Here is a 12,372-nt window from a genome sequence, read left to right on the forward strand (position 1 = left end):
GTAGTTTCCCTATTTCGGAGAAAATTGTATCTGTTTTGCAAAAGCCGCTTACCCAAGATAGGAAGATTAAGATAATACAGATTTAGGAACAAAAATGATTGAGCATCTCTAATACAATTGGTGCTCTTCGGAATTGACAACAGTCGATTATGCTCAACATACCAATCCTCGATGGCAAGGACAGGAATATGGAATTGCAGGTAACTTGATATTTATTGGTAGAACAAGCAACTCAAACGAAATTGGTACAAAAGTTGTTATTATAGTATCAGAATATGACCTTCGAGCATGTAGCAATTTAGCGAACTATAAAAAAATATGACAGTCAATCACGGGGCAAAGTTCGTCAGGGAAATCTAATTGGGAAAAAGTATGTGATGCGGCTATCGTTTCAGAAGAGATTGTAGCTCTTCTGATAAAATCTTACAATTCTTGCGACTGACCTAACACTTAAGATTCATCGTGTGTTTTTCCGACTGTGTATTTGATGTAGACTCTGTATGGTCTAGTATATACTCATTAGTTGTAAAGTTAATAACAGAAATCAGAACAAACTCACCTGTGTCCTTGTATCGTATTTTCTTGTTGTGACTGGCAGGTATGTGAACCATGGATTTATTCATCAATTATAGCAAACTTTTCGTATATTTTGTAAAAGGAGTTCTTGTACAAAGATTTTTGTTTAAGCAAAGTCATCAGCTTCTTTTGCATACTACTGATAATATTGCACTGAAGGACTTTATCTGCTCTCCTCTCGGGGTCTCTTAACTACAGTAGTGGTAAAATTGACGTTTGTTTTCAAGGTATTGAAATTTATTGCTCCGAAATGAAAATAAGGGGAGTCGTGTGTAATTTTTATCGCTTCGATTCCGTAGTGAGAAAGTTGTCAAGTACTTTTTTTGAACCATCTTCAGTGGTCAGTGAAAAAAACAGTCCATAGAGCATTATTAAGTTTTCTAGAACCAGGATAAACGGTCTAAAATCGGTGATGATAAATTCACAATCAAGGATTGAATATTTATCATCTCTAATTAACAAGTTGCTACACCAGAGAATTTAAAGTTTATAGCCAATATTACTCGGAATAGAAACTTTGACAGGCTTAATTATAGCATCAGGATTTCACAACTACAACTTTCCACTCGCAGTTATGAACTTGATACTGTGTCGGCAATAAAAATCGTGATAAGCAGTACTGCACTAATATAATCGTTTTAGAATATGAAGTGAATTGCTGGGAGTTGTAAGTAAGAATAATATATTATTAGAATCAACTAGATAATTAGGATCTGAATAACAAAAATTTGGTATCACTTGCAGCGAAATGAACAGTAGTTTGACAAACCGACTTTATGTATCTAATTTTACCACACTTAAAGCATTTGATATGACGAAAGGCACATGAATTACGTAGGTGAAATTTACCACAGGATAAACATTCATCAAACTGTGGTGTTTAAATGAACTGATTATTCTTTTGTACTTGTTGAATGCTTGATTTCCAATTCCAAATATAATACATTCATTAGTGCTTATTTAGTACTTCTTGATCCAATTTCGTTATTTCTGGGACCCTTATTTCGTACTATAATTCAAGTACTTCTAATTATCATATTGGCGTCGCGATAGAGCCTGTGATGGAACATTTAGATATTCATTCAACTGCGCAGCAGTTTGTTCCGTCCCACTTCATGGCAGTAAAACATGACCGGTAAGAGTAGAGGATATTCGTAGGTTACTAGTATTTCATCATAGGTGTTTTCGAAACATATCCTGGGACCATCGAGTAAGTAATGCAGTTGTTAGGAAACAGGTACTAGGTAAGGATGGCAAATCAACTGATGAAGTAGTGAAACTACATCATTTGAGATGGCTGGGACACGTGTTACGTATGCCCAGCGACCGACTGCCTTGACGTGCAATGCCCAGTGGTATAGGAGTAGGTTGGAAGAATGCTAGGGGCGGCCAGACCAAAACATGGCACAAATCCATGAAGTCACTGGCAAGTGGACTCAGCCATGTTGGTAGATGTAGACTACCTGGTTGGGATCCGTGAGATGATAGCAACTGAAGGTAAGAGACCCTGAATGACATGGCTCAAAATCGTTTGCAATGGCACAGGTGCATACACTCCTTGTGTTCTCTCAAATTCTAATCTGAATCCTCCTTGTCTCTTTTTTTCTGTTTTCAAATTTATTTCACTGGATTATACTCTTTAAATAACATCTTCAAACCCTAATGTTTCCGATTACTGCTTATACATTTACTAGCTCTACCACTACGGGATTTGAATCGACCACTGAATCTCTGTGCCAATGTGGTATGGCAACTCAAACTGATGTACGTACGAAGTTCTGCGTTGTTACTGACTGACTGAGGCATGACCAAGAAAGATGTTAAGGGTGACTAAATTGTGGCACATTTCTTGACATTCATCGGAAAAAAGCATACAGCTTATTAAAACTTTGGCATATCCAGGAACACTTATCTCACTTCCTTATGCAATTCTTAAGGAGCTATTATTAAACCATGTAAAGTGCACTAGTTTTGAATGCAATGAAAGGGCGAAATCTCATAAGATGATTCGTCAAAGTGACTTAAAGGTCAGGTAATTCATCCTTGAGTTGCAGAAACAATCTGCCAAATGTAATTTCGGTGATTAACTTCATGTTCAGCTGAGAGATCGAATACATGAAGGAATGAACATACCGGATCTGGAAAGAGAACTGTTAAGAATAACGAACTGTTCTTTTCAAGATGCTAGAACTGCATGTATTAACTACGAGGCAGTGAATGAACTTGATATCCAGTCGATGAAATTTTCTAGTACTTTGCTTAGTCGTCATAATGAAATACAATCTCAGGGTCAATCAAGCTTGCGTTCGTTTAATAGTGACCCCTATTCTCGTGTAAATATGAAGGGTGTTTCAACAAGGAATTGCAAAGCAAATCACAAAGGTGATGTAGCAGTAAATAAATCCCCAAATAAATATCTTTGTAAGTTTTCAATATTGGATGCTGACCACATTAATTTTAGTGGACTCACCTAGCTGAAGGCGCTCGGTCATGTATCCACACCAAATCACGTGTGGGAACGCCGTGCTCAAAATCTACTGCAATCGCTAGCCAGACTAGATCAGACAATTCCGATATATTGGCAATCGTCAAATAAAACTTCCAATCTCCTCGATTCTGTCTTTTGATTTCTCTTGATGGGTACGAGTTATATTAGAAGGTGTTACTGGTAAAGGCGTTGTCAAACACTGAATACGTGTGCCATCTTCAGTGAGATCAAGTTTGGTACGTTTTTATCCTGTGGCAAATTTCATCCTCGTAATTCATGTGCATTTCGTAACGCTAAATGTTTTAAATGTGGTAAGGTAGGACACATACAGTCAGTATGCAAAGCTACTGTTCATTTTGCTTCAAGTAGCACTAGATCTTGTAATTTAGGTCCCAATAATTTGGCTGTCCTCAATGATCATTTATCTTTGTCTACCATTTCGAAAGGTAATGCTCATATTCAAAAGTGACTATATACATCGCATGGTTCATTTCATGACTTTATTGTGGACACAGACAGTATAGAGTCCATTATTTCATTCAAGAACTTGAAATCTTTAGATCCTAACGTTGTTGTACGACCCGCTGAAGTATCAATATTGGGGATTACTGGACATAAACTGCCCATACAAGGATGTTGTGAATTACTAATCAGAGATGATAATTCTTCATACATACCTTGTGAATTTGTGGTTAGCAAAACAGGACTGTCAATACTGGGTTTAAGGAATTTCAAAAGGCTTGAATTGTTGACTTTCCTAGTTTCGAAAGAAAATTCGGATACTTTACTTAAAGATTTAATAGTTACGTGTGCTAAGTGCAGTGGAGGTATGAAAATTAAGCCTATAAAACTTCAAGTACAGGGTGATCCAGTCTTTATTAAAAGACGAATAATTCCTTATGGTCTTCAAGAAACAGTATATAAGACATTAAACGATTTGTGTGCGAAAGGCATAATTGAACCGATTCAGTCTTCAGCATGGGGCACCCCTATTGTTACGCCACTGAGGTCGGACGCCAAGACTCCTAGAATATGTGGTGACCATAGATTAACATTGAATTCCCGTTTGTTGGGACAAACGTGTACGATTGTAGAGGCAGATGTTTCAAACTGACTTCATGGTTTTAAAGTGTTTTCGAAAGTTGACCTAGAATATGCTTATCTTCAAATCCCTTTAGATCAATCTTCATCTATTTTGACGACAATTAACACTCCTTTTGATCTGTTCAAATACAACTTCCTTCCATTTGGTCTAAGTTGTTCTCCAGCCATATTTCAGGAAGTCATGAATGAGGTAGTTAGTGATCTTGAAGGTGTTGAAGTTTATCAAGATGATCTCATTGTTCATGGTTCTGATAAGGTAGTTCATGACCAGAGACTTATTGCTTTATCGCGTCGTTTAATTGAGAGGAGTATTACAGTGAATCCAAATAAGTGTTCATTTTGTGTATCTAGTTTCGAATGTCTCGGATACCTAGTTGGTGGTAATAGTTTTAGACCAGGTATGAAACGACTAGCTCCACTGACAAATGCGCCGTCTCCATAAAATCTTACAGAATTACGTTCACAAGTGGGTGCTCTTCAATACTATTCCCGTTTTATTCCTAATTTTTCTTGCCGTGCAAATTGTTTATTTGATATTCTGACATCCAATTTATTCAAATGGGATGAGGAACATGAGTCATGCTTACACAGTCTACTAAAGTTTCTTCAAAGTGATGCTGTTCTTCGAACTTACTTCCCTAGTGTACATTCTGTGCTTATGACTGATGCATCACCTGTGGGTATTGGCGCAGTTTTGGAGCAGGAAGGTAGAATAGTTATTCGTGTTTCACGCAAACTTACTTTTACTGAACAAGGTTATTCACGGACTTAGAGAGAAGCATTGGCTGTGTTTTGGGCTGTTAAAAGACTTTATAAATATTTATTGGAAATGAAATTCACTAGTGTTACTGATCATGAAGCTTTAAAGTTTATTTATCATCCTGAAAGATCCTTAACACGTTCCTCAGCTGCTATGGTTCAACGATGGAGTATTGCTTTGAGTGCTTATGACTATACGGTTCAGCATAAGATTGCCAAACAAATTCAACACGTTGACTACATTTATCGACAATCATTACTAGATAGGCCTGTTAATACTTCAGGCTGTTTGTTAGTGCAACCTTTGCCAGTCAGACGTTCAGATCTCACTAGAGAAACTCGTAGATACTTTGGGTGTATACTGAATGCTATACGGAAAGGTTGGAATGCTAATCTGAAACGTAGATTTCCTGTCTATTTTTCAAAGCGAGATCAGCTATACACTACTCCTGATGGTATTTTGTGCTTAAATGGTCGTGTTGTGATTCTTCCCTCATTGTATAAATCTGTCCTTGAAGATCTTTATAGTGGTCATTTAGGTGATGAGAAAATGAGGTCCTTGTCAGGGCCCACATGTTGGTGGCCAGGGATAAATGCAGATATACGTCGTACGGCGAACAATTGTGAAAAATGTCATCAGTTGAAAAATTAATCTTCGAAGTGGGTGCCATGGCCAGTATCGTCTGAGGCCTGGCAGAGAAAGCATGCTGACTATTGTGGTCCTTTCTCTGCAAATAATATGCACTTGTAGTCATTGATTATTTTTCAAAGTGGCCTGAAGTTTTTTCAAAACTGCACCAAATTCTGACTTCACAATCCAAGCATTAAAAAAGGCGTTTGGTTGAGAAGGGGTTCCCATGGTGTTAGTGACTGATAATGGCTCTCATTTTTCTCCGGATGCAGTCACTACCTGGTTGAATGGTATAGGGTGCAAACATCTTTTTACTGCTCCCAGACATCCTTTTTCTGGTGGTCAAGCAGAAATTTTTGTCAGGACATTGAAAAGTGCTATTGATTGTGTTGCCGCCTCAACATTTAATGAGCTAGAGAGGAGAGTTGATACCTTTCTATTGCAATATAGAAATGCCAGACATTCGGTGACGAAGGAGACTCCAGCGAAGCTATTGAAAGGAAGGATTCTTCGGTCGAATATGAGATGTTTGGAGTCTGCAGAAGCTACATGTTATCGAGGAAATATTCTTCGATCATCTACAGGTATTGTTCTGAAGAATGTCGGGAAATCGATGGAGCGAATTCTAGATATCAGTGATTTGATTGCACACAATCGACATGTTGATCAAATACAATTCCAGGAACCAGGCGAGTCTGTATCAATTTCGGCTGTTAATTCTAATCTATAGATGAGTGATTTATAGATGGTGCCTGTAAAAATGACGTGTACCTGCTAATGCAGAAATATATTATTATTATTATTACTATTAATGCTGACAGCTACATTCTAGATAATGCAGAGTTTTTGTCCAATACACTGTCCGACAGACGCAGGTTGAACTTGAGAAGACGTACAGTTGATTGCAGGCACCAAGACTCCAGTTTAAGCTGTAGCGGATTTGGCGTTTGAATGAACTGATGATTACTTTGTACTTGTTGAATGCTTGATTTCCATTTCCAAATATAATACATTAGTTAGTGCTTATTTAGTACTTCTTGATCCAATTTCGTTATTTCTGGGATCCTTATTTCGTGCTATAATTCAAATACTTCTAATTATCACACAAACCTGTTCTCACATCTGTAATCTGCTTTGCAACACATAAATGTATTCTTACCAATGTTTTCACGAAGAGGACGGTTAACATTAATTAAACGCCTACTTATATGACCGTAAGTATGCTTCGGATTAAGATAACTTAGCTATGAAGTACAATTCGTGATTTTATGGAAGTCAATTTAATGCATCGCCTCATAAATGATACACACGTTTCTACCATCTTGAAAGGAATACTTCGGCACTTGCATAAGATGTTTTTCCAAATTTCGTATGTTAATCCCTACAATCAACCCATCACGCAGTTCCACATGAATTTGACCTCCAAAATTACACCTAGCGGCTTGTTTTAGCAATTCAAGGATGAATTCTTTAATCTTTTGGTTATATTGACGAATAATTCTATGACATTTGCTCACTTACGCCATTCGAAATTAGTATACTTTACATGATTTAACAGCAGTAATTTCAGAGTTGCATAGGGAAGTGGAATAGGCTTATCTGAGAATACCGAGGATTTTAGTAAGCTGCCAACATCCTTTCCGAAAAATGTAAGGAATTGAGCCACAGTTATATCATTCTTAACATCCCACTTGGTCACACTTCAGATTTCAAACATAACCATGTAGTCTTCGAATTTCAATGTGTATCCGACTGTCTAATTACAGGCTCCATCGCGTCGTCAGTATGATGATTAGAAGTATTCAAATTAATGTAGTAATCAGTAATTTCTGAAATAATGCAATTTACAGCAAGTAGAACATTATTCATTGACTGTCTACTTAAAGAAACAACGGTTTAATTAGGCTTACTATGACTTGGGATAACATCCCAGCAAGCGATGCATGTCCAGTGTAACGCGGTCAGACGTAACAAATAAAAGTTTAAGCCACAGCGAAATTCACAGCATAGACTAGTTTTTGATGAAAAATACATAATAATATGGTAAATTAAATGACTACATGAACGTCAATGTGACCATTATTCCGGCTTACGACACACTAGGTTAACATGGCAACGTCCTGTTTAGAACGACTTGTGGAACTAGATTAACATTAATGAACGTATTGTCTCTGGAATTCGTAACATGCTAGGAATCAGGTAAAAATAACTCACTGTTCACCAAAACTATCCACCAATCTGGTCACTGTATAGAGAGACTTTAAATACCTAACTTATTTTTGTAAAGTCGGGTTGTAAAACTATTCTATTCAATAATTTTCTGTGTTCAGAAATGTAGTCACGTTACAACTTCTTCTAGGTGCATATATTTCAGAACACTAAACACATCCAACTGCACACAGAACATCCGGAGATTTTACAAGTGTAATCAAAAATATTGTTCGGAGACACATACTGTCGCCTTTGATGATATTTCTTAGCAGAGTTCCTTAGGTGGCTGATTGGAAGAGTCGGATGTTGGAAACTGATATCGGAAAGAAAGGGTCAGAATATGAGCTAAAAGTTATTTTATATTTTGCTTTATGTATATGTAATTCTGCATTCAACTGTTGAACAGTAAAAAATACCATGTTTCTTTGATGTCAACTAGCTTGACCTTACCCCTCAAGTTCTCACGAGTGAGATTCTATGTAGACAACAGAACTGATATTTTCTCTTACTTTCTAAAGGAGTGACATAAGGCATATAAATAATCCTGTGATTAACGGTTAGTAAACCCGGTAATGCATAAAAACATGTCTCAAGTCAATGGTTTAACTGGTAGGCAATGTCGAGTCATAAAATGTCCACCACTTCACAAGCTATCAACAGAAACTTTGTTTTATCGAACCAAATATCCTTACCAGTATAGTCTGTTGTTACTAGCTAGTTGTATTAGTGACAGAGGCCTCCAGCTATTTTCATCAGCATTATCACCAACTATTTACCGCAAACAGTAATGAATGACCTTGTATTCTGTTCATACCGAAGTACGAATTTTCCAACTAGACAAGTATAAAATTTTACTATTACTTTAATTACTAGGCATAATCCCACAGAATGTTCACCAGTAACCAGAACATATCTCTTCTAGCAGCTTTTTTGTGGAAATCCCTCCCTGTACATTTTTTGCAACAATTATCATTATTATTATCAATGAAAATCTGTTCTTAGTGCAGAATGTAAAGTTGTTACTTTGACTTTTTAAGTCCGAAATTCTGTTAAATTTCTAGTCTTAGATAGGACTCTTATTGTCCACTTTTAATTATACTTTTGATTTGCTTAGTGTGTCACCTAACAGCGCGTGTATCGAACAAACTTCTAGTATTTTGTCCGGATGAAAAGCTAATGAAAAAAATTGTGCCATTAAACCAAAACTACGTTCTTTTGTGTAACGTATGATGCGTTTTTCAGTCATATCAAACACAAACACTTTTCTTAATTCGATCTGATCTAGTTTAAAATAGAAAGCAAATCATATCAAAAGTACAAAATATCGCAGACGGTACGGCCTGTGCTATACATTTAAAAGTTTTTTTGTAGCACACAATAACTTTTAAAACAAGAAAGTTTGTTGATACATGGTTACCTGGTATCTGTGAATCAATAAGAGTTTTTCCAACTTTGGATTAATTTAAAACGTACTCCATTCGTCACAGTGAGGCTTCATAGGCTAGATCAATTTTTCCTTCCTCGGCTTATAACGTTATGGCCTGCATCTTGGTTTTCACCAGTGAGATTGTTTAATTTTGAACTAATTGTTTCGTTTGATCCAAAAAAGATGGGATGGTGTTTCTTCGTTGGCACGAACAAACCTCTTTTTCCTTGATTGCTAATTATCATGTCACTTACCAGTTTATCTACTGATAATGTAAATCGGGTTGTTCGATCTTCCTAAACAACTCTACTGCCTGTAAAACCTTTAAGTTCCATTTATCTAGGTAATTCACATTTATAATTCTCGTGTTTAGGACCATACCAAATCCTCCAATAAAAAACCTATGGGGAAGGATGGGAATTTAATCTTTCACCTATGAATATGCAAAATTTAAACATTATCTGCTTAAACTAACAGTCATAGCCGCAATAAATTGTAGTTCCAGCAGACCCAAACTTCACTGGATACAACGATATTTATTTGTACGGTTACTGCACAATGAACAAAGTTGTTAGCGTGTTATTCCGAACTGCCACACGTCAAATAACAGGAAAATTATGTTTTACCGGTACAACAAGTTTTTGAATAAACGAATGCTAGGTTCAGTACGCCACCATACTTTATGTCCGGATTTTCGGAGAATCCAGCTGTACTTTAAAGTTGAATAGAAAGATGTAGACCTTCTTTTCATACTCAATATACTACTCTTTTACCTGGCCAAATGTATTCTCCAGGAGACCTAAGCAACAACGACTAGCTATCACGATAGGACGAGCCAGTATGGGAAATGACATGGTTTCCACGTAAGATCTCATAGATTAAACACCCACATCATGGGAAGTCTAAAATTTTGGATTGGGTCCATTATTCAGATGTCATAGATAAGTGTACTAAAACCGACCCAGACCACAATTCTACATTCCTGAGACAGACTAAGAAATGGAACCTATTATTAATCTCAATGGTTAAGATCATGAGTCAGTTGAAGCTAGACCACCATGGAAAGCCTGGAAGCACTGGACGGCCGTTTCGTCCTGTTGTGGGACTCATCAGCAATGCGCATCCACGACCTCGCCCTCTGAGAGATTCGAATTCAGGACCTACTGGTTTCGCGTGCGAGCACTTAACCACTAGATCACTGAGTCGGCATCCAATGGTGTTAATGTCTAATTTCAACTAATCCACGAATGGTGGATGTGTCGCTCAATTTCGTGGATTAGTTGAAATTAGACATTAACACCATTGGATGCCGACTCAGTGATCTAGTGGTTAAGTGCTCGCGCGCAAAACCAGTAGGTCCTGGGTTCTAATCTCGCAGAGTGAGAGGTCGTGGAGAATGATTGTAGTATCTCGAGATTTTTAAACATCATTGAAGAGTACCTTCCCGTAGCCAATCTTTCATCCCATATATATAAACAACCGATATGTTTTAGCAATTAATTATCTCAAAGAGGACATCCACTTCAAATAAAATATTAAAAAGCTAGCTAAAAGAGTTATGTGAACTTCTTCACTGTTTGAGTCAGCAAGCTGTAGAATTCCCTAGTTAAAGCCACAGCAACTGAAGCCTTATTAGACTTTCTGAAAGAGAGACTTGAGGTTGGCTTTAGTACCGATGTTAATTGTGTTGGTTATTCCACGTGTTATTATACCATCATGTATAGGCTTACAAAATGAGTTGTAATGCCCTTAAGTTTTCTAAGGAATATGACATGAGTAATATCATTTGAGAACCCAAAACGCACTATCACTCCACAGGTATAAATATAATTCGGCAAACATTTCACCAATTCTGTCAATGGAAGCTTGTAATCTGAATTTCGAAGTGTATTAACAGGAGTGGGCAAATTCAACAGTATACTATAGAATTCAGATGACACCCTAAATCTGGTCATTTACCACGGAAAACACCATTCACACATGTTAAATGACAGAGCATTATATATTGTTTCGACTGAAACAGATTTGTTTAGATGCACCATTTGTTCCAATCACATTTACTTCTTCACACCAGCGCACAGTTAAATATTGGGTTTCGTTTGGGTCACAATATAAAAAATGGGTGTTCCGAATGCCGTAAGTTTTATGGTGATAAGTCATTTATTAAATTATTCAAAAAATTCAATATCTTCTCTCACTCCGTGCACAACCTCATAAAACTAATTTATCCGTGATTTTCACAGCGAGGCGATAGTTACCGAATGGCTACTGAAAAAAAGTCGAAGAAAAACCCGAAGAAGGATGACTTAAATGAACTGAAACAGGAGCTGGACATGGATGAGCATCGGATATCTCTCGATGAGTTGTATTCTCGACTATCCACCGACCCACAGAGTGGCTTGACTGCTGAACAGGCCAAGTAAGTCAGATATATTTCCTTGTTTTATTGCAAGGACTCGTTTGGAACGGGATGGACCAAATGCACTTACACCTCCAAAGACAACGCCAGAGTGGGTGAAATTCTGTAAAACATTATTTGGCGGCTTTTCGTTATTGTTATGGATTGGTGCCGTTCTTTGTTTTATTGCTTTCTCAATTGAAAGTGGCACTCATGAAGATCCACCAAAAGATAATGTAAGTCCGGTTTACTTTCGATAATGGTTCTGTATTATTTTTTTGTTTGAGATCTACATTGTTTCACCCATAATTTATCAGGATTTTGTGCATACACAAATGGAAAACATGTACCTTGTTTACTAGTTGGAGTAAGATGATTGAGGAGCTGTGGAACTACTGGCATTGATTACTATTGTGTACTTTACCAGGGGTATCTAAATGTTAATTGATTCTGAATGAAGTCTATCGAAACGTCTTTTATCATTTGTTTTTGTGTTTCTATCTTCTCACACTGGTGAGTGAAGATATTTAAGCAACCCTTTGCACCATGTTTTCTTTTCAATGCGAGATGACAATAATTGATAAAATCGTTTATCTTTGTCATATTTGAAAAAACGGTGATCAACTGGTTGCTTAAAACATCCAGGCCGTTTGTTTGTTAACACTACCCAGAACCCTATAGTATTGTAATTTATATATGAACATTTCTTTACATACTCTATTAACTACCTGTAACTCAATGTTTCAAATACTCTCAGTCTTCTGAATTCTATCTCAGAT

General features: G+C 37.0%; 1 protein-coding gene across 1 annotated transcript in view; it reads left to right on the forward strand.

Moving 5' to 3' along the window:
- Positions 1-11,313: 11,313 nt before the first annotated feature.
- ATP1A1_1 (Sodium/potassium-transporting ATPase subunit alpha-1) overlaps positions 11,314-12,372 on the forward strand; it is a gene marked incomplete at its 5' end in the record, with an annotated part of 53,226 nt that continues 52,167 nt past the window's right edge. The window contains 3 exons of the mRNA XM_012940910.3: positions 11,314-11,331; positions 11,439-11,614; positions 11,649-11,829. Coding sequence (XP_012796364.2) covers positions 11,314-11,331; positions 11,439-11,614; positions 11,649-11,829 — 375 coding nt within the window. The remainder of the gene's footprint in view (positions 11,332-11,438; positions 11,615-11,648; positions 11,830-12,372) is intronic.

The sequence above is a fragment of the Schistosoma haematobium genome, chromosome 7 (genome assembly GCF_000699445.3).
Source record: "Schistosoma haematobium chromosome 7, whole genome shotgun sequence".
In the NCBI taxonomy this organism is placed as follows: domain Eukaryota; kingdom Metazoa; phylum Platyhelminthes; class Trematoda; order Strigeidida; family Schistosomatidae; genus Schistosoma; species Schistosoma haematobium.